The following is a 25,928-nucleotide window of genomic DNA, read 5'->3' on the forward strand; positions in this document are numbered from 1 at the left end:
CAGCCACTACCCGCCTCACTTTGCACAATGCCTGCTTGCCTGTGTGCATGGAGACAGGTATCCAAGTATCAGGATGCCTGGACCTGGGGACTTCGTGCAGACAGGACTCCTAGTGGCCTGCTTTGGTATTACAGGGTTCCTGAGGCGTGCATCCACATTAGAATTCACTTCTACACCTGGCTGCAAACTAAGACCCTTAAGCTTGGAGAGAACTTGTTCTGGGGGACGGTTCTGAGCATGGCAGGTTGGAGAGGGACTTGGGGCGCTGCCTGGAAGAGGAAGGTGGCAGCAGGGGGAGGCTGGAGAAGGAGGAGGGTAACGGTAGCGGTGGAGTAACAATTGTCTCCATGTGGTTGCCTGCCCACAGCTGCTATCTTGGACGACCCCATGGAGTGCAGCAGAGGGGAGCGGCTCTCCATCACCCTGGCCAAGAACCGCATCAACCGCGCTCCTGAGAGGCTGGGCAAGGCCAAGGTCGAAGTGGACATCTTTGAGCTTCTCAGAGACAGCGAGTATGAGACTGCAGAAACCAGTACGTAGACTGGGCAGGGTTGCCTCTTCCCTTGCTGGCAGAGGATGGATGAGCAGTGGTGTGAGCTGCACCCATCCGTCACCAGGCCTCTGAGATATCTGATATCAATATTTCCAGAGGAAGGAGAGGAACTTGAACCAGGAGGTCCTGTGAAGCTCTCAGCCTGGATGAGATTTCCAGGTTTTGTTGTGAATCACGTGTGTAGAAGAATTAAGACAGGATACCCATTCATTCATTCATTCATCCACTCATTCATTGCTTCATATATTGATTCATTCATCTTCTGGACATTTTGTCCACAAGTCCCTGAATGAAATCTCGTGTGCGATAAGAGAGACGGCCAGCCCTAATCTTAGCCATTACACATCTGACTGCTTACCTTGCTTCCTTATGCTAAGGGCAGTATTGTGGGAGAAACTGGGGCTTGGGATGGAATTTGACCACTCACTCTCTGGGTAACCTCAGATAAGTCACTAAGTCACTTATCCTATCCTATCCAAACCTCAGTTTCTTCATCTTTAAAACAGGAATACTAGGCTCTATTTTGCAAGTCTTGCAGGTTGTTGCGAGGGTTTTGTGTGTGTGTGTGTGTGTTTTGTTTGTTTGTTTTGTTTTGAGACAGAGTCTTGCTCTGTTGCCCAGGCTGGAGTGCAGTTGCGCGATCTCAGCTCACTGCAACCTCTGCCTCCTGCGTTCAAGTGATTCTCATGCCTCAGCCTCCCCAGTAGCTGAGATTACAGGGGTGTGCCACCATGCCCGGCTAATTTTTGTATTTTTAGGAGAGATGGGGTTTCGCCATGTTGGCCAGGTTGGTCTTGAACTCCTGACCCCAAGTGATCTGCCTACCTCAGCCTTCCAAAGTGCTGGGATTACAGGCATGAGCCACTGCGCTCAGCCTATTGTGAGATTTGAATTATTTTAAATATAGGAAAATCTGTGAATTGCAGTGTTTTACAGGCATACGTAGTAGGTCGCTCAAGTCACACATATGGAGCCCCTACTATGCGCTGGGTACTGCTTTTAATTCTCACCTAAGTGTTAAGTGTTATCACCTCCACTTTAGAAAAGAAACTGAGGCTCAAAGCCATTGAATCATTTGCCAGACCACAGAGCTAGTCAATGGCTGAGCTGGTCCTGGACCCTGTGTGCCCAGCGCAGTCCATGACACCTCCCTACAGTCCTCCGCCCTGTTGTTTGTATTACCTTGACAACTTTACAAGACTAGGCCCAAGTTAGTGGGCTGGTGGCTTGTGGCTAAGCTGGAAATGGATCAGCTCCAGTTCAGAGGGCAGGAGAAGAGCCCCTCAAATCAGAGATAATAGTATCTATTCCCTAAGACTTTGAAGAGTCCCCGTCTCCTCCCTTTCTAACCCATTTCAACCTTTAACCACACTCAGTGGCAAAAATAAGTAAACAAAACAAAAGAACAACTTGCTCAAATACATCTGTTCTTCCATCTGAGGATCCAGTAATGCTCCAGCCTGGGCTGTTAGGGTTGCAAGAAATAATGCTGCTATGTATATTTGTGTACAATACACAATCCACACCGGCCCAAGCATCACATGTGGGGTGTTGTGACATCCAGAAAAGGTAAGAAGCAATGCAGGCAGTAGCTCTGGAGACTCCCCAGCCTTTCTCCCTCTCACAGCTTCCTTCATGCTCCTATGGTGTTGGATCCAGGCTCTTCCCTCTCTCTTAGTTTGGGTTCCCTGGTTTATTCATCATGTACTTGTCCATAATGACTACCCAGACCTGATTTACTCTCTGTTTATTCTTTCAGAAACTCTTATTGAGCATTGACTCTATCTCAGGCATAATTCAGGATATCAGGCATTGGGAACAAAGCAGGAAATAAGATAGATGTGCTCCTGCCCTCAGGTGGCTTTCAGTCTGTCTTTAGGGTGCACATCAGGGGCAGCTTCCCCCAGTGTCTCTTAATGTGCATCCCCAAGGTCTGGCTCTGAATGGACCAGCTCAACTTGCAGTGTGGCCAGTCTTACAAGTTGCAGGTGTTGGCCAGGTTGCCTAATAACTACCCTTGGAGAGAAGGGTCTACTCCTGGTCCCTCCTGGTCCTATGACTGAGGGAGGGCCATACCATATGGAACAGGGGCATTGAGGCCAACAGGATCTATAGGCACAGATTCCTCCCCAAGAAGGCATGGAGGAACAAGGGCCAAAATAGTCCCTCATTTATTCATGCGGTCAATAAGTGTTTAGTGAGTGCCTATTATATTTTATTCTGGGCCATGAGGATTCAGCAGGGCACAGACAAGAATCCTAGTTGTCATAGAGGTTAATTTCTAGTATAATGGAAGGAAGATTCAGATTTCCCAGTATCTTGCAAATGAAATCAGAAATGCCAGCAACAACTCCTTGTGAATCCCCAGTCCAGTCCACAGTGTTTCCTTGTCCAGGGGGGCAGGTCTCAGACAAGGGTCCAGATTTCTAAATAGTTTAGTAGTCCATACTTTGAAAAGCCAGCACTTCTCTTCTCGGTTCTTCAGGGCTTCTCTGGCAGAAATGAGGGAGCCAAGATTTGCCCATCATGGATGGCATCGTTAGCAGATGTAAATTTCCTCTTTCAGTGACCCATGCAGCCTGACTTAGTAAAGTCAATATATCTAAAATATTGAGCCAGATGAATCAGGGGAATAAAGGAAACATATTTTTATCCCACCTTATAGAACTTTGGGCATCTTTTTAATGGGCTTCTTTTAGGCACCAGGTATTTTCTTAGCAAGTGGCCCTCAGTTCAGTTTTTATATCTCAGTGTGTTTGAGGTACGATTAGCATTTGTTGGGAAAAGGGACTTCTGGATCTTCCCACTCCAAAGGCTTTTCACCTGAAGCCAGAGTGCTCCTCCACAGTGGGTTTTAAACACTACCCAGGTAAGGTTCATTGAAGTTCCAGCCCAGTTCTTTGCCTCCCAAAGTAAGGGGGCAGGTGGGTTGTGGCTTAAGCACCTACCACCTGTTGGCTATTGCAGGGTGGGGCAGCAACTGTATTTGGGGAAGGAAGGGAGGAGGGAGACAGGATCTCTGGGTGGAGGAGAGCCCACAGCTCTGTGATCCCTACTTTGGTGAGGCTGTGTGGTATAAAAATTCAGAGCATGGGTTTTAGAACCAGACTGACCAGCATTAAATCCTGGGTCTCTCATGTATTAGCTGTGTGACGTAGACAGGCTGTTTAACCATTTTGTGCCTCTGTTTCCTCGTTCGTAAAATGGGAGCGATGGTAGCATCGCCTCATAAGGTCACTGGGAACAGTGTAGGTGAAACACGGCACTGCACATAGCAGGCCTTCAGGAAGTGGCAGCTGTGGCTTCTGTTGGCTTTACTCTCCCACCCCACAGTTGAACAGGCTTCCTCCCAACTTATTACCAGCCTCCCCCTCTCTCTTGTTTCAAAGTTCAGCCCTACTTATGTGGCAGCACTGTCTCCAGGGCTGTTCTCGAGTGGCCTGCCTAATGTCAGCATCCATCGTAATTGGATATTCCCCTTCTCCTTCCAGTTTTCTGGGCTTGATGCATCTGATAGCTCTGAGCCTTTTAAAGTTGTGGTGAGCCACCTCAAGCCAGCTGCTGCCCAATGCCAAAGGCCATGGTTTGCCCTGGGCTAGTGGCCTAGGGCTAATTTGCATCATTAATTTAAAAAAATGCGAGTGGCTCTGGGGCCCTGGACAATTGCCCTAACCCCTACACCTGTCACCCTGTGGCCAAGGGCTCTGCTTCAGGGGGATGAAAGAGACCCTAGTGATGATGTCTTTGATCGTGGAAAGCAGAGGCTCTGATTGAAGCTGGGGCTGTTGCACTCCAACAGGGCACAGTTGTGCCTTAACTTTGAGTAACGGGGATTTCAGAAAGCTCCATCCACATCCCACTTAATGAATCCTATTCAGGGTGGGAGAGTCAGTTGAAGGAAGCAATGGTTATTTCAAGAATCAAAGATTATGACGTGTAAAGAAGCTAACGGTGCTGGAAGCCAGAGATCAGCCCCCTCGTCTGATGGTTGAAAGCGAGGCTCTGAGATGGAAAGTATCACACGGGGCATTAATTAATAGCCAGCCTGGAAACTGGAAAGATATGAGGAGAAATCACCCCCTGTTCTCTTGGGTTCAAATAGACAGATTTTCATATAATGGGTTTATTTAAAGTGAGGGTCACTTGTAAAGCTTTCTCCAGCCTGCATCTGACATCCCCCACCTCTGCCCTTCCACCGTTATCGCCCCAGGCTCTTGATGTTTGACTTTCCAACTCCTTCTACACAGCCCACAGATCTAAAATAACAGGGATGGACAAGACCTATTAGGTCAGCTCCTGTCCCACCTGGCCCTTCCTTCTTTCCCTTCCGTGTCTTATCTGAACCTCAGCCTTTCTTCTGCAGGGAGCTACCATAAGCTACCTCCTCTGTTCCTATAGATCAGCGTTTGTCCTGCAGCTAATGAATTAGAGCTTAACTAAGTGCCACCCTTTACCATTCAAACAACCCGAGGCTCCGTCCCTGCTGCTGCCAGAGCCAGTTTGAGGTTTAATTTCCTGCAGACCCAGAAGCAGGGGCTTCCCTGTCAACCCCTCCCCTGTGCCTCAGTTTGTCTCTGTGAGGCCAAGCATGCTATCAGCTGTCCGCACAGTTTCCCCTTGAAACTAGAGGTGCCCTGGTTATCCGGGCCTCTTGTGGCTCCAGTGCCCGGTGCATAGTGTTCCAGCTCCACATGGCTGTACCTCCTGCACAGGCTTCTGAGCTTCTCGCAGGCTCCACAAGCATGACCTCTGGTGATTCAGAGCTGCCTCTAAGAAGTGAGGGCTAGCATCCTTCCTTCAGTTCAACAGAATCAATTGAAGTTGGCTTAAGGAAAAAAAAGTAAGAAGCCAGAAGAGAAAGGCATACAAATAGTGATGAGTCATTCAGCAAACATTCCTCACTCCCCTTCTCGGAGCTACCCACATCATAGGCATGATGTGGGCTCAGTCATGCATTGAATTGCTGTACTTAGAAATCATCTGGTCCAACCCCTTCATTTTACAGATGGGGAAACTGAGGTTCAAGATCTTCTCCAGGAAGAAGTTCAGATGTACACATCTGCAAAATGATACCATCTTAGGTGGCTCTCCAGAGAACGTGCCAATGAGTGGCACAGACAGGGGAGCAGGAGGTCAGAACTAGGAGGTAGGCAGAGCAGGCTATGGGGTCAGGTGAGGCTCCTGGCCAGACCTTAGAATTTTGATTGATGAAGAGAGAGAAGAAGGCATCTAGGTAGATGGCATAATAGCACGAGCAAAGGCTTAAGACAGGAAAAAAAATGGGATACATTGGGATGCAGTGACAGACAGTATGGCTGAAACAGAGTGTACGTGGGGGCAGAGGAGAGAGCCTGGCTTCAGTGTAGAGCAAGTTCTGGAGTTCAATGCACCAGGATTCTAATCCTGGCTCTACCAGCACCCTGGGCTTCTCTCCTATGCCTGACAGCCCTCCTCTGTAAAATGGGAATAAGAAGAGTTCTCACTTCGTGAGGCTGTTGTGAAGATTAAATGAGAGGGTGCTTAAATGTTACTTAGTAGTAGTAGTATTCATATAGTGACTCCTTCCTCTCAGGGTTGTTGTAGGGATTCAGGTGGCATGTGTGCCTGGCACTTGGAAAGCCCCAGTAAATGGTATTGCTGCTTGCACAGTGGCTTGGGACCAGGTGAAGGCTTTGCGTGATACGCTGTTGGTGAGGAGAGGCTATGGCCGTCTGGAGTTCTTGGACACCAGGGGGCCCATCATGGGGCGTGGCACTCCCGCCCTGACACACTTTCTTCCTTGGCTCAAGAGCCAGCAAGGCCAATCCATTTAGTCCCCTGTCTACTCCCAGAGAGTTCAGAATGGAATGCGTTCCTCACAGCTTTGGCACAAGAGAGGAGATGGTTCTTTGGAAGTGATGAGGTAATTGTTTGCCTTGCCCTGGGACAGCCAGGGCTTCACGTGTACTCTGTGCAGTATAAACAGGCTCAGAGGGAGACTGCACCCTCTGCTCCATTCAGGCTGCAGCATCGGGAAGTGCTTCCACATGAAGGACTCTGAGTTCTCCCAGACCTCCCCAGTACACATCTCTGTGAGCCCTGTGGGGCCAGGGTTGTTTGCCATCTGGGCCCAGAGAGCACTGAGCAGCTCCTCACTGTCAGGCAGGAGGACCTGGCCCCCTGGGTCCATCCAGGAAGCTGCTCCTTCCCTGGAGGGGGGCTACAGTCAGTGGCACTTACCATTAGCTCCTCTGAACCATCTGCGACACAGCCTCACCCTCCCCTCCCTGAACTGCTCTCTGTCCGGAGGAGGGACCCTGTGAAGATGCAGGAAAGGGGAAAGGAGTAAGTTCCACGACGCCCCTCACCCCACCACCCCTGTCCAGCCTGGGCTTCTAAGGGGTCTCCAATCCATGCCAGTGCTGACATTTTGAGAGGAAGAAGTCCCTCCATGGGGCCACTATACACCATCATGGCCTTTTATTCCAGCAGCTGAGCCTTCCAACTCCTCTGCTGCCTGGGAGGAAGAGGTAAACACATCTCCCTCCCTTCCTGTGCCTCCTGCAAACTGCTCAGAGGGCCGAGGCCTGCAGAATCAGCATGCAGGGGTTCCAGAGCTGAGGCCCTTTATAAATGATTTCCATCCCTACTGAGCAGGGCACCCTTCATAGGGAACGAAAGACCAATTCCCAGATCCCAGGAAATTCCCAGGCCGTAGCCACTGCTAAGACCATAATTCAGTTCCACTGGACTCATTTGGGATCATTTCAGTTCAGTTGAGCAAACATCTAATGAGCAATTTCTTTTTGCCAGGGCTGAATAGACACACCCCCTGATCTCAAGGCTGTTTATGACCCAGTGAGGGAGATGGACACATTGACACACGTGTATGAGAAGCTCAGAATGGCAGGCACAGGCCCACAAACCCTTGAGGCCTGATATGTGTAGAATCCAGATTGAGACATTGGGAAGGTTGAGGGGCTGGGCGTGGTGGCTCATGCCTGTAAATCCCATCACTTTGGGAGGCTGAAGTGGGAGGATTGCTTGAGGCCAAGAGTTCAAGACCAGCCTGGGCAATGTAGTGGGGCCCCATCTCTACAAAAAATAAAAAATTAGCCAAGAGTGGTGGCATGCACCTGTAGTCCCAGCTACTCAGGAGGCTGAGGCAGGAGGATTGCTTGAGCCCAGGGGTTCAAGGCTGCAGTGAGCTATGATTGCTCCACTGTACTCCAGCCTGAGTGACAAAGTGAGACACTGTCTCAAAACAAACAAACAAACAAAAGAACGGTTGTGTGATGCATGTACCATATGTAAAGTTGAATCTCCAGTAATCCCATACTCAAACAAATGCATGCTTGTATTCAAATACTCACACATTGTAAATAGCTTTACATCTGTCTGTTGAGATCAGATTTTGCCAACAACTGAGTTTGATGAAAAACATCAAGTTTCAGAGCCTTTTGGACTTTGGAATTGGGAATAAGGAATTGTGGCCTTCTATAAGAATTTATTTTCAGGAGAAACTTTCCTCTGTTGGGAACCAACATCACCAGGCTGCTTGGGACAGAAGCTGGCCAGGAATTCAGAGAGCAAGGAAGCTGCGCTGTCTCCTAAAGGCAGCTGACTCAGAGCCACCGTGTGCTGTGAACATAGGGAGGGAGAGATGCCTTCTGGCCCAGGAGCAAGATCTGAGCTGGATGCTGAAGTATGAGTAGGAGTTTGCTAGGCAGAAGGGCAAGAGAAGCCTAGACCATGGCAGTCTGGAGATGCTAATGAATCCCTTCTCAGATAAATGTTTTTAAATGAATAAAAACCTTTTTATTAATAAAAAAGGATGGAAAATAAATAACAAAAATCCGATAAAATGGATAGGATGACTGTGAAAACCAGCTATATGGAAATGCAGTTATATTTTAATAGTGGTATACTAATATATATGCTTCTTCATTAATGTATTAAATAGCATCGAGCCTAATTACTACCATAATCTTGAAGTAATAATGAGTATAACTGGTATTTCAAGATATCCTTAGCACTGTAGTGTGATATGAAAACTGGGGTGATTTCTGTGGGAAACAAAGTCATAGGTGCTATTAACATACTGTGGTTTGTTGCCCACATTCAAAATGGAAAGAAATGCTACATTTCACTTAGGGGTTAGAGAAAAGAATGATGTAATTCCCCCCACAAGTGTTCACAGACCCCTGACTTCTACCCACAGACACCAGGCTACAGGTTAAGAACCCCTGATCTAGAGATAGCCATTTGGGAACAGGATCAGACAGGAAAATATGTACAGAGTATGTTCTAGGTGAGCTGGCATGCAGCGGGAGATGGCACGGTGGGAGAAGGGGCTGCAAAGATAGGACTTAAGGAGACCAGAGTCACTCGAATTTTACTTGCTCATCAGAAGAATGTTTTTATTATAGCATTGTATTTTTTATAATATGTTATAAAAAGGAATACATGCTCATTGTAGAAAGTAGTGAAATGAAAAAAGGGAAGACAATAACTCAGTGTTCCAATGGCCAAGGCAATCTACAAACATCCCAGTTAATTGCCATTTGCTGGGGATGGCTGTGTGGTGCAGTGGTTAAGGGGCTGGTCTTTGGGGAAATGGGTGGAGCTGTTGAATCTTGACTCTGCTCTTTAATTTCTCTGTCTTGATTTTGTATCTGTAAAATGAGAATGACAGTAATAGTACCTATTTCATCAGTTTGTTTTGGGAATTACATACATCAGTTCCCGTAAGAGTGCTTCGAACGGGCAATAATTAACACTCAGTACATGTAGTCTTTAATAACATCTCATAATCATTCCTCAATGTATAAGTATTCTCTGTATTTGCTTAGTTGTAGCCTTCATATAGATGTACATATAATTTTATATCCTGCTTCTGTCTCTTAATATTATTACATAAATATTTTTAATACTATTATAAACTGTTCATAAGTATTTTAAATGCCTAAATAATATTCCATTTGGGCATACAACCCACATTTTATATAGCTGTTCCCTTATGATTATACATTTAGTTTATTTCCAATTCTGCATGGAAGGTGTTGAGTGGGCCTCAGTGTGGTTCAGCAACTGTTTATAGGCCCCGTAACTCTGTGTCAGGCCTTGTTCTAAGTATAGAGGACACAGACGTAAATAAGACAGGTTCTCTGCCTTGGGGAAGCACTCCGATCTACGTTTTAGGACTATAATTTGCCCCACTGTTTAAAGAATGGATTGGAAATGAAGGATCCTGGAGACAGAGAGATCCCTTAGAAGGGCAGGTTATAAAGGGGGGTTGACCTGGAACCATGGCAGTAGACGTAGGAAGGAAGGGCTGGCAGAGAGTGAGCAGGTCAGATGGTCGGAACCTGGCTCCTGACCTGTAAAGCAGGAGAACAGCTTTAGTGAGGGGAGGCAAGAAAGAGGCCAGGATGACTGTGGTTTTGAGCTTGAGGAGATAAGAGGAGTAAAGTAGAGTGGGTAAGAGCACTGGCTTTGGTGCCAGGTCGATCCCCAAGTTCAAGCCCAGTTCGACCTTATATTACCTATGTGATCTTAAACAAGTTACTTAAACTTTCTAGGCCTCAGTTTCCCCAGCTGTAAAGTGGAAATAAAAATGAATTTTCCTCATAGAAGTTTGGAGATCCAATTAGATTGTGAAAAATATATAACAAATCTGATATGGTGGGGATAATAATAAAAGGGTCATGTAGCATGTTAGGTACCATTCTGAATGTTAAGTATTAATTCACTTTAATTCTCACAGCAACCTTATGAGAGAGGTGTTATTAGTATCTTATAGGTGAGAAAACAGGCCCAGAGGTTTGATAATTTGCTCAAGTCTCGAAACTAGTAAGTGACAGAGACTCAAACCCAGACAGCCATGCATCAGACTCCAAGCTCTTACAGAACTGAGTGTGAGATGCCGGAGGGAAGGCCCTGTGGCAATGTCCAGCAGGTGGTTGGAACTTGACTTTGTGACCCAGCACAAAGGTGAGAGTGCAGGGTCATCTGGGCAGAGACAAGGGTGGAGGCTGTAGGCAATGGTAAAATGGCCCAGGAAGAGTGAGTCATGGGTAAAGCCTGAATTTGGTGGGTAGGAGAAGGAAGAGGAGTCAGCAATGATTGAAAGACTGACCAGAGAACTGGAGGAAAATCCAGATTGGACGGTGTTAGGAAATTCTAAAGAACAATGCAATCAGAACAACAAGTGCTGCAGAAAGAGAACAGGATGAGAAGGGATAACAGGTCATGGTGACCTTGGAGAAAGTGGATTCAGTAGTCAAGGTGGGCGGGGGGACCTCCAGTGTAAGAGGCTGAGAAGAGCTGGGTGTAGGAGTGGCTGGCTGCAGGGAGCAGTGCAGACAAAGTAAGTGACTATGAGAGAGGAACATGAACCCTGGATGCGGGTCAGGAGACTTGAATCCAGATGCCAACTCTGGCCTTGATTAGGTGTGTGAACAGAGCGGAGGCACTTCACGTCTCTGGGGTGCTGTATCCTTACCAGTAAAATCAGGAGATAAGACCCCACTCCCCCAAGGCAGTTGTAGGGATCTGATGGGATGATGAACTTCAAGCACCTAGTGGGCTGTAAGAGTTAAGTTGGCTGAGGTCACATGAGATAACCACCATGGAAATAGCTTGGACTTTGAAGAGGCTCTTCAGAGATGAAGCCTGATCATCACTACTTTGGCCAGACACTTAGCACTGATGAGTCCTCCAGTCAGCTGAGATTTTGGGATGTTATGGGATGCCTGCCCAAGCCATAGGCTAAAAGAAGACTCTGAGATCTGTAGTTCATATGGTAAATTGCAATGCTGGGATTTGAACCCTGGTGTTCTGCCTTGCTGCCTGTACCCCGTTCAGGTGATCACCTGGCTGTATTGAACTCTAACCCAGAAGAAAGTGCGTCCACGTGGCAGGTGTGGCTTTGCAGCTGGCTCAATAAGAAACCTTGTACTAGTCCCTTAACCTCAATTGCTAGGCCAGGGAAATTGCTCTGCCTGACTCCTAATACAAGTAGGAAGAAAATACATATGGAGTTAAGCCTTGAGTTTTGCAGACAAGGATGCAGTGGAGAACCTCAATTGCGTTTTCTGAGGGGCAGCCCCTTGGCTCTGATACCACAGTGTGTGCACTGAGAATTCTCTCCTGTTCTCTCTCCCTGTGTTTCCCTCTTTCTCCCATCCTTACGTTCTCAGTCTCTAGCATTTTAAAATCTTAGATTCTCTCCCCCTCTTCTGATTACACATCCCATTCCTTCACACATTCACTCAGCAAATCTGAGCTGGGCTCCTACTATCTAGAAGACATTGTGCCGGACACTGAAGAGGTGAGAAGTGGGGATTGGGAGGTAAATGTGGCTCAGTTCCTGTCTTTAAGAGGTTTGAAATCTAGTGAGAGGAGAGCTCTAAACAACAAACCAAAATAGATACAGTGTCTTAGACTAGAGGCATGAACCCCAGGCCTTGGGAGCCCAAGGCATTGTTAATTCCATCTAAAGGAGCCCAGTGGTGGGGTGCGGTGGCTCACGCCTGTAATCCCAGCACTTTGGGAGGCCAAGGCAGGTGGATCACTTGAGATCAGGAGTTCAAGGCCAGCCTGGCCAACATGGTGAAACCCCGTCGCTACTAAAAATACAAAAATTAGCCAGGCGTGGTGGTGGGTGCCTGTAATCCCAGTTACTCCTGAGGCAGGAGAATTGCTTGAACCTGGGAGGCAGAGGTTGCAGTGAGCCGAGATCACACCACTGCACTCCAGCCTGGGTGACAGAGTGCGACTCCATCTCAGTAAATAAATACATAAATAAATAAGCCCAGGAAGGTCTAAGGAGAAGGTGGTGTCGGAACTGATCCCAGACAGGTGAGCGAGTGTTCAGTCCAGGAGGGAAAGGCCAGATGCCAGGCATGCTGGTCTGTCAGGACGAGACCTGCTCTACCTGGGGGAGGGAACGTGCCAGGCTTCGGGACGAAGTGAACGGCGGGGGCATTGACAGATGAGACTTCTTTCTGCCTCTCGCTCTCTCTCTGCCTCCCATTTTCTTTCCTCTTTTCTTGCCTCTGCTCCCTTTGACTTTAGCCACACCTGCTGTCTTCCTGTCTGTGTCATCCTCGCCCTCCTTCGTACCTCCGCCTGCCTGCCTGTCTTCCTCCTCCCAGACTCTCTTTATATTTGGGGGCACTAATGCAGCAGCTGTGCTGGGGCTCCCCCTACCCCCCTGCAGGCCAGGCCGGGCCGCGGGATGGAATCTGCAGGTTTGCTTCATTAGCCTCTGTCCTTCGGTGACAGTCCAGACAATTTATACACCCTGTTGGCTGTGGCCATATGTTGTCATAACCTGGGTCATTTCCTCATTTAGTGCTGCCCATAAACTCCAATAAAACTGTCCTGGAGCCCAGTCGTCCAGGGGAGAAGGAGAGACTCTGGGTTTGGAAGGGTTGGAGCAGGGGCCTGGGCAGCGGGTGAGCAGAAGGTGAGGGGGCAGCGGGTGAAGAGGAGAGGACTGGGCCATGGCCCAAGCCCGATCTGATGAGTGCCTTGCTTCTTTCCCTGTCCCTGCTGCCGGCTGCAGTGTGTCAGATCCTCCCCAAGGGGGTGGTCGCTGTCCTCGGGCCATCATCCAGCCCAGCCTCCAGCTCCATCATCAGCAACATCTGTGGAGAGAAGGAGGTGAGTGTGAGGCGGGGCTGGGGAATATCTGTGTGCTGGAGCCTGTGCCCAGGGTCCAAAAATACGGTTGACTCTTAAGGGCTGGAAGAGCCTGTCAAGGCTGGGTTGGTGTCATTAATAACAACAACATAAATACAAATACAGAAACAGTGGGCTTGCCCTGCTCCAAGATGTTTGCATGGAGGGGTCTCGGAGGAGGTATCTGACAGCAGGAATTTGAAGCGGAGCTCCTCCCTGTCTTAGGGTCCCACGGCGGTGCCCCCAGCGGCCTCTTGGTGGTGGTGGGTAGAGGGAGAGGCTGGAGGGGTGGTGGGCATGGCAGGCCAAGCGGGCAGAAGTCTGAGCGTCCACTCTCGTGTCCACGTGAGCAGCTCCATGGTTATCTGTTTACGTATCGGGATTCTGGGGAAGAATGCCTTTGGGGAAGGCGTTGCTACATTTTATTGCTAAAATAAAGTTTGAAAGCCTCTGTCATATAAGTTCTCTAGAAAAGAGATTTTATCTTGCTTTCTTCCTCATTCACCAATTCGTGTTTGCTTCTTCAAGCAGCACATTCTTCCTCAGATGTGACTCGAACTGGAGGCTCTCCAGTTTCAAAGTGTTGAGTCCATTTGCTCTAGTTCTGTTTCCATGGGAGAAAAAAATGGTAGGGGACAAGTTTCAGAGTGACTGCCCCCCTCCCTATTCTGCCAACATCCCCTCTCCTTTTTCCCCGGAGAAGACAAACTCAGAAATTCAGAGATTCTGTCTAGTGCTGGCATCTTTCCTGGTCCTTCCTGGACCCATCAATCCTTCCCCTTCAGATATATCCTCGGGAGACAGTGAGAAAGTGGCCCCTTAGCCCCTGTCTGCCCCAAGGGCCTTCCCACCAGGTCCTTAGGAGGCAGATGGAGGTTGGTGGTCAGGCATGAGGTCAGGAGCTGGGTGGGGGCGGGGGCAGGGACATGGGAGGAAGGCTCAGTCTTGCTTCTGCCCTAGAGGCTTGGGGGCTCAGCCTTCCAGAAGCTCTAGTCTCAGGAGGACCCAGTTCTTAGAAATAGGAGGAGCACTTGCTGCAGGAGGGACTGGATGCCTCCTCAGTGAGCCACTCCTGCCAGGGCAGGAGCAACAGACAGGCCTCTGCCCACCCCACGCCTGCTGGGAGTCTACCCCTCTGATGCCACCACTATCTCTTATGATCCAGGGCTCAGTGAGTCCCTGAGGCTTTGGGCAGAAGAATATTTATCTTCCCGATTTTATGAGCCCACTCTCAGAATTGTGTGCACGTTTAAGTGCCACAATCCTAGTCCTGGCCGTGTTGGTCCTGCTCCTCCAGTAGCTGGGCCTCTCTCTGTAGACTGCACCCCTGAGCCTTCTTACATGGGCTGGGACTGACAAGTCCCCATCCTCCTCCCCGTCACATATCCTCAAATACAACTCTGAGGCCAGCCCAGGCCACAGAGGAGCTCTGTCCTACTAGGTCCCTCCCAGCCTCTCCCAGGCCGTGGCCCAGGAAGTTAGACCTCATGTGTAATTTACGTCTTTCTTGCGGCACTCTGAGAAACAGCTTAAATCTATGGCAGGTCATTATTCTAGCAGTGGCTCTGATCTTCACCAAGTGGGGCTGCCAAGACTTCAACTCCCCATCTTCTCTCTTCTGCATCCTCTTTTTCTTTCCTCCTCTCTCCCTCCTCCCCCACCACACAGTCTTTGCTGTGCATCATGTCTTCCCCCAAGCCACACTCCAATATGGCCTCCTTTTGGGGTTCAGTGGCTATTTAATCTCAGCCAACATATCCCTTAACCCTGTCTGGCATTTCAGGCCAGAGGCCAAGCCCCTGATCTGCAGCCAACTCCTCTGCCCCTGTGCCAGACCAGCCAGCCAGACTGCACTGCCCTGGGAGTGGCCAGACACTTACCCGCCTTTGTCTGGTTATGTTTCTTCTAGAGCAGCCTTTCCTCTCTGCTCAGATTATACATTTATTTTAATGTTTTATGAGGCTGAACTGCCTTACGCTGATTCTCCCCTGCTCCAGGGAAAAGCAATGGAGTTCTCACCCAGGAGTCCATTCCTTTAAATGCTGCTGACATCTCTGCAGCCCTCGTGGCTGGCTGCCTTCTGCCTTGCTGCTCCCCTCTCCATTCTGCTCATCTCTTCTTGTCCCCCACACACCTCCGTGATAGCTTCCTGGGATACATTTGCAATTGCACACTGAGTATACATTGATCTTGTCCTAGAGAGGGAACCAGAGGACCAGGATTGGGCTGGGCCATCCCTGCCTGGACCCAGCAGAGCCCAGAGGGCTTCAAGGAGACTGTGCTGAAGGCTCCCTATCAGCTCTCCTTCCTCAACCCTCACCCCCTGCACACACAACTCCAAGAGCTTTGCGGGAGCTCCTACGTTTGGGGAGGAAGGAGAAAGAGCCTTGCCCAAGCACTTATTATACATTAGGTATTGAGCTATTATATACCCTACACACAGGTTCACATTTTATCCTCCCAAAGGATAAGAAGCACCTGTGGTTATCTCCATTTTAATGATGTTTAGACAAGTTAAGTGGTTTGCCTGAAAATCACACAGCAGAACCTGGATGCAAACCCAAGTCTGTAGACTCCAAAACCCATTTGTTCTTCACCTTCCTGGGTCCTTCCCATCCATCTCTAGGATCCGTGGATTCACGGTATCTCTAAGGGCTCCACAGTACTAGGGGGTGCTAATGGGTTGTGCTCTATTGGGTTCGCTGCTAATGGAATGTGGTAGGCTAGAGGGTTACACAGGGATGACCTTGGTCAGAGGTGCTCAAACATTCAAACCAGCCAGCCAGGCTACCCTGCCCCTGTCTGGCCTTCCCCTGTATCTTGCCTATTTGTGACCTTTTCCTTTCAAGGTCTGTTTGTTATTCACTTTAGACAGGGTGGATGGGATACAAAATACAAGCGGGAAGAAAGATCCCTTATGACACAGATCAATTTCACTCTTTAGAACTGCCTTTCATAACTCACCAGACTCTCCCCTATTCTGCATTTTTCAGTTTCTGCTGGAAAATATTGGTTGCCCTCTCCCGGTGGTTCAAAGGCTAATTCTAGTTGAATTCAGAAATTTTCTCCCTAGTTTCTGCTAAATCTTTATCCTCTTCCCACCTCAGTCTCAGAGGAGATCTGGTCTCCAGCTGACTTCTCCCAGAAATTTAAAAGGATAAAGTAGGAGAATACTACAGAGACCATCCCAACATCTTCCCAGACTCTTGGCAGGATAAGTTCTGGGCCAGAGCAGGCAGAGACAATTCTTCAGTCATTTCTGAATAATCCATTCTGGAAGCCAGTCTACTCACCACCAGGAAGTTCTTCCTGCTGTCTACTATTGATCTTCCTTGCTTTAACATCTATACACACTGATATTCAGCTTCATCTCTCTCAGCTGTGGACACCAGGGGTGAAGGTGGAAGAATAAAATCAAGGCGGATGGCAGATTATTACATTGTAACTTTCCTATTACCTACCAAATAGCCTAAGCCGCCAATAAAGCAGCCATCACAGCCTCTTAAGATCTTTTCCTGGGAGAAGAGAGGCAGGAGGCAGGACAGTGGGTCCTGGAAACGTCAGTAATAGATGCAGAGGGAAGTTGACACTGTCCTAATGAAGCCAAACCAGGTATTTATTTACCTGGCTGTGTTCAGAGGTTCTCTAGATGGTTTCTCCGCCTGCAGGGCTTCCTTCCTCCGTGCGCGCATGTGTGTCTGTGCGGGAGCCCATCCTCGCCCCACTTCCTCTCCCTGGGCATTCCCCACTGAAGTTTGTTGGGAGCTGCTTACTATACACCTGTTGGCTGCGCTGGGCTGATGGGACTCTTCTCTTAGTCCCAGGGTAGCGATTTTTCTCTTTCTGCCATCTCTGCTCTGATGTATTAACTACAAATAAAATATTCTAAGGATTATGCTTTCAAGAGCCAACTGTCTCTCTGCCAGCGGCAGGCAGTTCCTCTGAGAATAAAGATGGATTCTTTTGCCTTCTCAGGACCACAGACCCCAGCTTGCAGACCCACGGTACATTCATCCGGGTCTCTGGACAAATAGTTTTCTGTCCCAGGGCTGCTTCTTTGAAGCGTCATCAGGGATGTCATCTCTCGTCTTCCTCCCACGGAGTGGGTGCCCTGGGAGCTCCTTCTCCCATTGGTGTCTGGCGAAGGTGTTACATAAAAGAACCCACCCTCCGCAGCCTCGGCTCACTCATCCCTCTTTCTTCTTTTTCACCCACCTGGATCCTCCCTGCTGTCCATTTTTGCTCCTCTTGCCAGGTGCCTCACTTCAAAGTGGCCCCAGAGGAGTTCGTCAAGTTCCAGTTCCAGAGATTCACAACCCTGAACCTCCACCCCAGCAACACCGACATCAGCGTGGCTGTAGCTGGGATCCTGAACTTCTTCAACTGCACCACCGCCTGCCTCATCTGTGCCAAAGCAGAATGTAAGTTTCCCCAGGCTGGCTCCGCCCCAGACAGTCCAGTCTTGTTGATTTTGGCCTGATTCCCTGTGCCCCTGGCTGGAGACCCTCCAGGAAGGGGAGGCTTCCTTCAGATCCACAGGGCTGATAACCAATGGGTTGGGGCATTCCCATGCTCATGTGTCCGTGTGTGTGTGTGTGTGTAAGAGAGAAAGAGAAAAAGAGAGAAAGAGAGAGAGAGATGGGGAGGGAGTCCATCCAGGAGTACTATTTGCCAGGACTCCCTGGGCATGAGTGGAAGTGAGGGGAACTAGGTTACAATGAGACTGGCCAACCGCCAAGCCTTTTTGCATCTGCAAACTCAATTCCCACATTCTCAGCTTCATTGTCAAGGAGATACAAAAAGAGAGAGAGGGAACATATAAAATTGGATGCATTTGTACTTGATGGGTTGAAGAACTTCTTCTCCTGGAGAGCAGGTTTTGCTGATGGAACAAGGTCCAAGGTTAATTCTTGATAAAGCATTTTTTAGCAAATGCAGGTTTTGGAAATGTATTTTCTATGACTCTCAGTCAATTTGTGACATAAATTTAGTGTTTATGAGATTTAGCTAATTTAAGCCAGCACCTTCCAGCAAATCTGTGCATCTGTGTGCTCCCGGCAGCAGCTGTGTACCCACATGTGGTCAAACAGGTGCTGGCCACTGGCGACTGCTGGAGTCCAGTGCCTGAGCCCCAGGCACCTGTGTCCTGCGCAGCTCACCTGTCCAGGGCTTACCTGGGGGTTTTTATGGGTTGCACTGCAGAGCGATTCCATCTTTATTAGGGCTCCTTTCTATGGCTTCTCAGAATTGCTCTGCCTTCTCAAGTCTTTCCTGCATCCTGGAATCCCCACAGTCTCCAAATACAAAAGCCACCTCTCTATTAAGAGTCAGAACCACCTACTTTCCCAGACCTCTGTGCCTGGCATGTGCTTTAATTCATTTATCCAATACAATGTTATTGAATATTTAATCTGTGCTACCCAAGAAATCAAGGAACTGAGTTCCAGCTCTGCTGTGATCACCCAGTGGGTTTGGAGGTGTTAGATCTCCCCATTTCAAAGTTGAGACTCTAGGAGATGAAATGACTTGCTTAAGGCCACACAACTTAAGCACCAGGGTCCAAACTCAAATACAGGCCTCCTCACTTCGAGTCGAAAACTCTTCCAGAGCCCTGCAGTGGATGCAGAGAAAACAGGGCCCTTGCCACTGATCTGAGAAGGCCCAGAGTGCTTTATGCTAAGTGTCAAATGTGCAATGTGGCCAGTCGAGGAGAGGGTCCCTGAGTACAGGGTGCTAGATAGGCTTTTGGATGTGGGCAGGGCTTCAATTGGATCTCAAAGGATAAAAAAGATTTAGAAAAGGAGGGAAAAGAGATAGGGCATGCCAGATGGGGAGCAAGGGAGGGAGGCAGGGATCCTGATGCTGTGCCTAGGGGAAGTAGGTTGGAGCCTAGAGTCCATGCTGGATAAAGATGGAAAGAGAGGCTGGGGAAGGGAGCAGAGATCCTTGTAGCAGGCGAGGAACACGGACTTGGTCCTGTGTCATCTGCGAGCCCTTGAAGGTCCTCTCTGAGGAGTGTCTTCTGAGGAGAGGCAGTTCTCATCATGGGTGTGCCCTTGTGGAACAACTGGTTTTGGGTCCCTGAAAAGGGCAAAGGAGTTGGGAACTGGAATTAGACTCAAGGAGCTGGGGACCCTCAGACATGGAGAAAGAAAGTTGAACTCACAGCCTTGTTCAACAGGCAGACCCTGAGTGGCACCAGCAAGTTGGGTGCATTCAAGAGCACTCCAGTCCATCACTCAGGCAGTCAACAGGCATCTGTGAGCATCTCCTGAGTGCTGGGCACCCTTACACTCTATGTACGGCATAAGAGAGCAACACGCAGCCTCTGTTCTCAAAGATGAAGCAGACTTGTTGGAAAACTAAGCAGGGTCAATGGTCATAAAGCAATTAACACAGTAAAATGGGTGCGGTGGCTCACACCTGTAATCCCAACACTTTGGGAGGCCAAGGTGGGAAGATCACTTGACGTCAGGAGTTTGAGACCAGTCTGGCCAATGTGGTAGAAACCCCGTCTCTACTGAAAATGTAAAAATTAGACGGGCGTGTTGGCACGCGCCTGTAATCCCAGCTACTCGGGAGGCTGAGACACGAGAATCACTTGAACCCTGGAGGTGGAGGTTGCAGTGAGCCGAGATCATGCCACTGCACTCCAACCTGGGTGACAGGGGTGAAACCCTGTCTCAAAAAAAAAAAAAAAGACAGTAAAATGATAATTGAGATACACTGGAGTTCTCCAGCAGGGCTTCCATAAAAGGGGTTTGGCAAGAGATCAGTGAACATAGATTCTAACCCCCTCAGCTAGAGAAGAAGAAAGGGAGGCCCAGAAGGTAGCTTGGTTTGACTAGAGTCTCATAATTAGTAAGTGGTAGAGCTTGGATTTGAATCCAGATTCTCTGAATCACAGTGCAGTGCACCATCGTCATTACACCTGTATTTATCAAATGGGTTTCCTCTGTATCTGTGTTGACCAACACAGTAGCCGCAAGCCACGTATGGCTATTTAAGTGTACATATGAATTGATTAAAATTAAATAAACTTAGAAATCCAGTTCCTCAGTCTTGTTACATTTCAAGTGGTCAGTAGCCACGTGGCTGGTGGCTGCTGTGTTGGAAAGCACAAGTGTGGAACATTCCCATCATTGAGGAAAGTTCTACAGGACAGCTCGGCTTTGATGATACGTGTTTTGTGGACCAGGAGTTTTATGGCAAAAAAATAATGTTTGGATAACCCTTCATTCTATTTCCTCCTAGTGGAGGAAGTTGACGATACACATTAGCATGGACACGCTCAGATGTCCTGTGGCCAAAACAGGTATTAGCTTCATTTTCTTTCAAGTAAGTTTGACCATGAGCCAAAAAAGAATGCTGATCTTATAGCATGAAGGATGTTCCCGCTTCAAAGAACACAGTGGGAAGCTCTGCATTCCACTGGGTGGTTTTCCTCCTGTGGTGCCCTTGGACCATCGAACGGTGTAACAGGCTCAAGGATTCTCCCCTAGAACTGACTGCCACATGCCCATTTTGGCAGGACTGAACTGGTGTACCCTGTGTACACAGCGGGGTTGTTAAGAGACAGAGGGTACCCGCAAATGTCTCCAGGCAAAGATGGTCCTGCAGTCTTCCTCAATGCTGGTACAATATCTCACCAACCTGACAGGAAGTTCTTTTTGCGTCTAGTCACAATCTGGCTTGCTTTTAGGCTGAGACTTGTTTCCTCTGCTTCAGCTCTGACTGGGCTTTTGGGAAACAGGTTGCTCAGATGTTTGCTAAGCATCTACTACACACTAAGCACTATGCTAATACTGTTGCCTCCCAGCCCAGGGCTCTTCCCATTAGAATTATGACATTCCTTGACATTCAAACAGTTCCGTGCAGATGGCAAAGCACTTTCACTTACTATTTCTCCATTTTACCTCCCTCCTCCCCAGTCATTCCAGAGCTGAGAAAACAGAGTCTTGGAGGTATTAAGGGATGCCAGGTCGCACAGCTGGTACATGGCAAAGCTAAGACTTTATCTTAGTCCTCTGATCCTCAAGCTGGCTCTTCCCTCTCCATGAACCCTTTCCACCATCATGGTCTGCACAAACAGCCCCAGAGCAGTGGTTCAAGGGTGGGCTCTGCCTGGCGGGTGCAGTGTTCAGGGAAGGGCAGAGATCTCTCTGAACAACATGTGCCCTTGTTCCCTCGAGCAGGGGTGCAGGACAGCTAAGCACAGACAAGGTTCTGGAGCAGATGTGCCTGTCCAGGTGCAGTAGGGGCCAGCCCACATCCCAGCGGACTTGGCAGGCACACACACAGATCTGCTGGAACTCACCTGCTGAGGCTGCTGAGGGACTGCAGTCCCTACCCTCCAGGGCCAGAGCAGGGAAGGTGGAGCAGAGCAGAAGTTCAAGGGCAAAGAGGATTAAAAATCTAATCAAGGGATGAGAAAATGAGGGACCGAAGGGAAATGCAGCTCAGAGCTCTGAAGGAGACACTCTTCCATCTTCCTTATTAATGCAGGGCCGAGAGACACTGTGAGTAGAATTAGGAGCAGAATCTAATTCTATTTTCCAGCCATCAAAATTAGGCATAATGGAGATAATTCCATGGAGAATCATGCCACTTACTCTCTTCCTTCCCAAAAGTAGATTTTTAATAAGCAGGTTTTGGACCAAGTAGAGAGATATTGTATATTACATTATTTTTCTTTAATGGGGAAAAAAGAACATTTGCAAGTGCCTGTTTCTGATGAGGCTGGGGGATAAGATGTGGTGAGCAGCCCAGGCGTGGTCCTCCTGGTCAGAGCTCACAGAGCCTGAGGGAGTTGGCTACTGGGGGGCTTCCAAGGGAGAGTTGGGGTTCACCACTGTGGGTGCCCAGGGCCTGTTGGTCAGATCATCCAGCCCTGCCACGGATCTACCTGTTGACCTTAGGCTGGGCCCGGAGCCACAGGTATTACATGCCGTGTATTTCCCTGCTATCTTCCTACGTGGCTCAAATCTTATTTTTTTCCTTCTTTTTTTTTTTTTTGACAGGGTCTCACTCTGTTGGCCAGGCTGGAGTGCAGTGGTGCAATCTCAGTTCACTTCACTGCAACCTTCATCTCTCGGGTTCAAGTGATTCTCCTGCCCCAGTCTCCCAAGTAGCTGGGATTATAGGCATGCACCACCATGCCCGGCAAATTTTTTTATTTTTTTGTAGAGACAGGTTTCACCATGTTGGCCAGGCTGGTCTCGAACCCCTGACCTCAGGTGATCTGCCTGCCTCGGCCTCCCAAAGTGCTGGGATTACAGCTGTGAGCCACTGTGCCAGGCCTTATTTTATTATTATTATTTTTTTAATGCTTGCTTTTGTATTTCTTTCTGAGTTTTTTTGTTTGTTTTTGTTTGTTTGTTTTTGAGACGGAGTCTCGCTCTGTTGCCCAGGCTGAAGTGCAATGCGCAATCTCTGCTCACTGCAACCTCTGCCTCCTGGGTTCAAGCGATTCTCCTGCCTCAGCCTCCTGAGTAGCTGGGATTACAGATGTGAGCCACCATGCTCGGCTAACTTTTTGTATTTTTAGTAGAGACAGCGTTTCACCATGTTGGCCAGGCTGGTCTCGAACTGCTCACCTCAGGTGATCCGCCCACCTCAGCCTCCCAAAGTGCTGGGGTTACAGGCATGAACCACCGTGCCTGGCCTCTTTCTCAATATTTTAATGTCCTTTTTGTGGTTGCATGGCCTGTGTCCCCACATCTTCTGCTACTTATTTTCTACCTGTGAGATCTTGGAAAAGTGACTTTACCCTCTACCTCTGTTGTCTCATGTATAAAATGGGGGCAGTGAAACCTCGCTCCCGGGATGGCTGAGGGGATTCAATAGAATGACAGCTGGAGAGTGAATAACACAGTGTCCACACCGAGGAAATGCTCGGCACACATGAGTTTTCCTTTCCTCCCTTGCTCTGATCTCTTTCAAATGAGGCAAGGCCAGACCTGGGAGCAAGAGTCAGCTGAGGTCGGGCTCTGTCCTCCTACCAGCCTGTGTTCACCAAACGTGGCCCAGGATACTGGAAAGGAGCAGACTTGGATCTTGAGGCAGTCCCTGCCCTTGGGGAGGATGTGCTGCCAAAGAGAACGGCAGGATGCCAGAGTCAGCCAAGCTGCACCACCACTTGGGAGCTGTGTGACACGGAGCAGGTCAATCTGCCTCTCTGAACCTTAGTTTCCTCCCGTGTAACAAGGCGATAATAATGTCTATTGAGGTAATTGGATGGGAAAGTAACTGGGCCCGGAACACGATACCACTTTTAATTACTGTTATTTTATTACTGCAACTCTGGTTGTGGCAGTGGGGGTGGAGGATGGGGAGTAGGCAGTGATACCCAAGGCCCTGGAAGAGTAGCCAGGACGGTAGTGGGTCTTCCCTGTGCCGTCCCCAGGAGGCCCTGTGGGGGGCCTTTTGCTCATAATGATACAAAATTAACCATGCAGCTCTGTGCTGATACCAAGAAGGTCACAGTCCTCCCATTACAGAGCACTTACTACGTGCCCAACACCATGCTGAGGGTTTTTATATTATCTCATTTAAATTTTAGATTCTCTTCTTTAAACCGTATAACTCATGATAACCGTATGAGATGGGCTCTATCAACATTCTCATTATATGCAGAAGAAAAGAGAGATTATCTCCGTCTTCAAGGTCACATGATTCCTGCTACCTTCTCTCCCAGCTTTCCTAAAGAAGACATAGAAGTGAGGGACCATCTTTCCTATGGTACGGGAGGACCGAGACCATCTCGCGTATCAGAGACCAGAATGTGGAATCAGATAACCTGGGTTTGGATCCTGGCCTGTCCCAGGACCTCTGACCCTATGATCTCAGTCACTGAATCTCTCCCGCCCCAGCAATTCTGTCTTGACTCAGGGATAATAATACCCCCTCCCAGGGCAGTCATGAGGATGAAATCAGTTGTGTATGTGAAGGAATTTAGGAAACACTGAAGGTTATTCTGAGAGCAGGGTTGTCTACCAGGCTCCAGTAGCTGAGGCCCAAGCTGGAAACACATCCTGAAATCAGGAGGCTGATGGGAACACACAGGCCGGGGTCTTCTGACACCCATTCTTGCCATTGTAGAAGGGACAGCCTTGATGGCCAAACACGGCCACCTACGGTCCACCTGTGAGCAAGAAGCCTCAGCTGCCTCCTCTCTCCCTCTCCTCTTGCCCTGCTGGTCTTCCCTGCCTGTTCCTGGAGCAAAGCTTAGGTGTGGGATGGGACAAATTTGGGATGCAGGTAAAATACATCATTCCAGAACTTGAACTTGTTCTGTGCCCCTTCCCCACCTGGGGACACCTTGGACCCTCATCTTGTCCCTCTGGTGAGGGTCGCTCCATGGAACAGGTCTGACAACCACACACCCTGAGGCATGGGCACCTGGCAGGGGGAAGGGGAAGGTTTAGGTTTAGGACACTATGTGCCATATTGAAGTCATACTATCTCATTAAATCCTCACCACAATCCACCAAGATCAATATTATGTGAACTGCTTCCCACAAGGTTAAAAAGTGCTGGTCCAGGACCAAGGCACTACTCCAGCCAGTAGAGAGGGAAGGAAGCTGGTTGAAAGAGGTGTTTGTTTTTATAATATTTTTTGATACAAGGGTCCTCTGTGTCCCCTGCAGACCCATCGCTTAGGTCTTGGTGTCCTTGTCCTACGGCTGTGCCCACCCCTGGCTGTGCCTTTCCCTGCCTGGACATCCTCCTTCCGCCCCTCTTGGCCCCTGCCTTCCAGTTCCAGAAGCCAGCCTCCCTTCTTCCTTCCAGAACAGCCTGCCTGCCGAGTCTCTCATTGATCCGTCCCGCTGCGTCCTGAGCAAGGCTAATAGGTTCCCTAGGCCCATCTCAGCCTTAGACTTGGCAGGCAGGCAGGCCTGCTGCTGGGCCGTGGTCCGGAAGGAGAGGAGGGTGGGGGTGGAAGTGGATGGGGTGTGGGGAAGAGAGCAGTTTTTAACCCCTGTGATGGCAGCTGCCTTTGGTGAATCCCTTAGTTCCATTAAACAGATAAAGGTGAGGAGAATGACAATTCGAAAATGCCAAACTGCCCTGAAAACTCTTAATACTCTCAATGTAACTAAACCACACTTTTCCTAATGTAAATTTCTTCCACTGCCTAGAATTAAAAAGTATCCTCTTCTGATTCATAAAATTAGAGGATCTCTGGGCTGGAAAGACATCAATGTTTTACTAGTTCGACTTTCCATCCACTGGTTTAATTCCCTCTACAGTGATCCTCAAGAGGGGCTTCGGTCTTTCCTTGACTGCCTCCAGTGATGGGGAACTCACTACCTCATGGGCAGCCCACTGCATCATAAAGGAAGGGTTATTCCTTACATTGAGCTGGAGTCTATCTCTCTGTGACGTCCACTGCCTCATGACTCCCGGGTTTAGTCCTTGAGGCTGCCAAGAGCTAGCCTGCCTCGTGACAGCCCTTCCTACTCTCCCTCAGGCAAGGCACCCAAGTCAGCTGCTCCTCAAGTGACATGGCGACGGTTCCTGCCTGGCACTGCTGATCCCCTGACCTGTTAGGATGTAGTTACTTTCTTCCCCCACAGTCTCTACATCAGTCCAATCTAGCAAGCACCATGCACCCTGCCTGCACTGGGGATGTGCAGGGAAGTCTGAAATGGGCTCCCTACCTAACACTGAAATCATCTATGCACATACTGTATATTACAAATATATA

The 25,928-nt window shown here is 48.9% G+C and overlaps 1 protein-coding gene across 12 annotated transcripts in view; it reads left to right on the forward strand.

Annotated features, from left to right (window-relative positions):
* Positions 1–25,928, forward strand: part of GRIK4 (glutamate ionotropic receptor kainate type subunit 4) — a 472,259-nt gene that overhangs the window by 287,681 nt on the left and 158,650 nt on the right. For all 12 annotated transcript variants that reach the window (XM_054525265.2, XM_024255906.3, XM_054525260.2 and 9 more), the window contains 3 exons: positions 368–532; positions 13,104–13,201; positions 17,475–17,640. In XM_054525265.2, coding sequence (XP_054381240.1) covers positions 368–532; positions 13,104–13,201; positions 17,475–17,640 — 429 coding nt within the window. The remainder of the gene's footprint in view (positions 1–367; positions 533–13,103; positions 13,202–17,474; positions 17,641–25,928) is intronic.

Source organism: Pongo abelii, chromosome 9 (genome assembly GCF_028885655.2).
Source record: "Pongo abelii isolate AG06213 chromosome 9, NHGRI_mPonAbe1-v2.0_pri, whole genome shotgun sequence".
In the NCBI taxonomy this organism is placed as follows: domain Eukaryota; kingdom Metazoa; phylum Chordata; class Mammalia; order Primates; family Hominidae; genus Pongo; species Pongo abelii.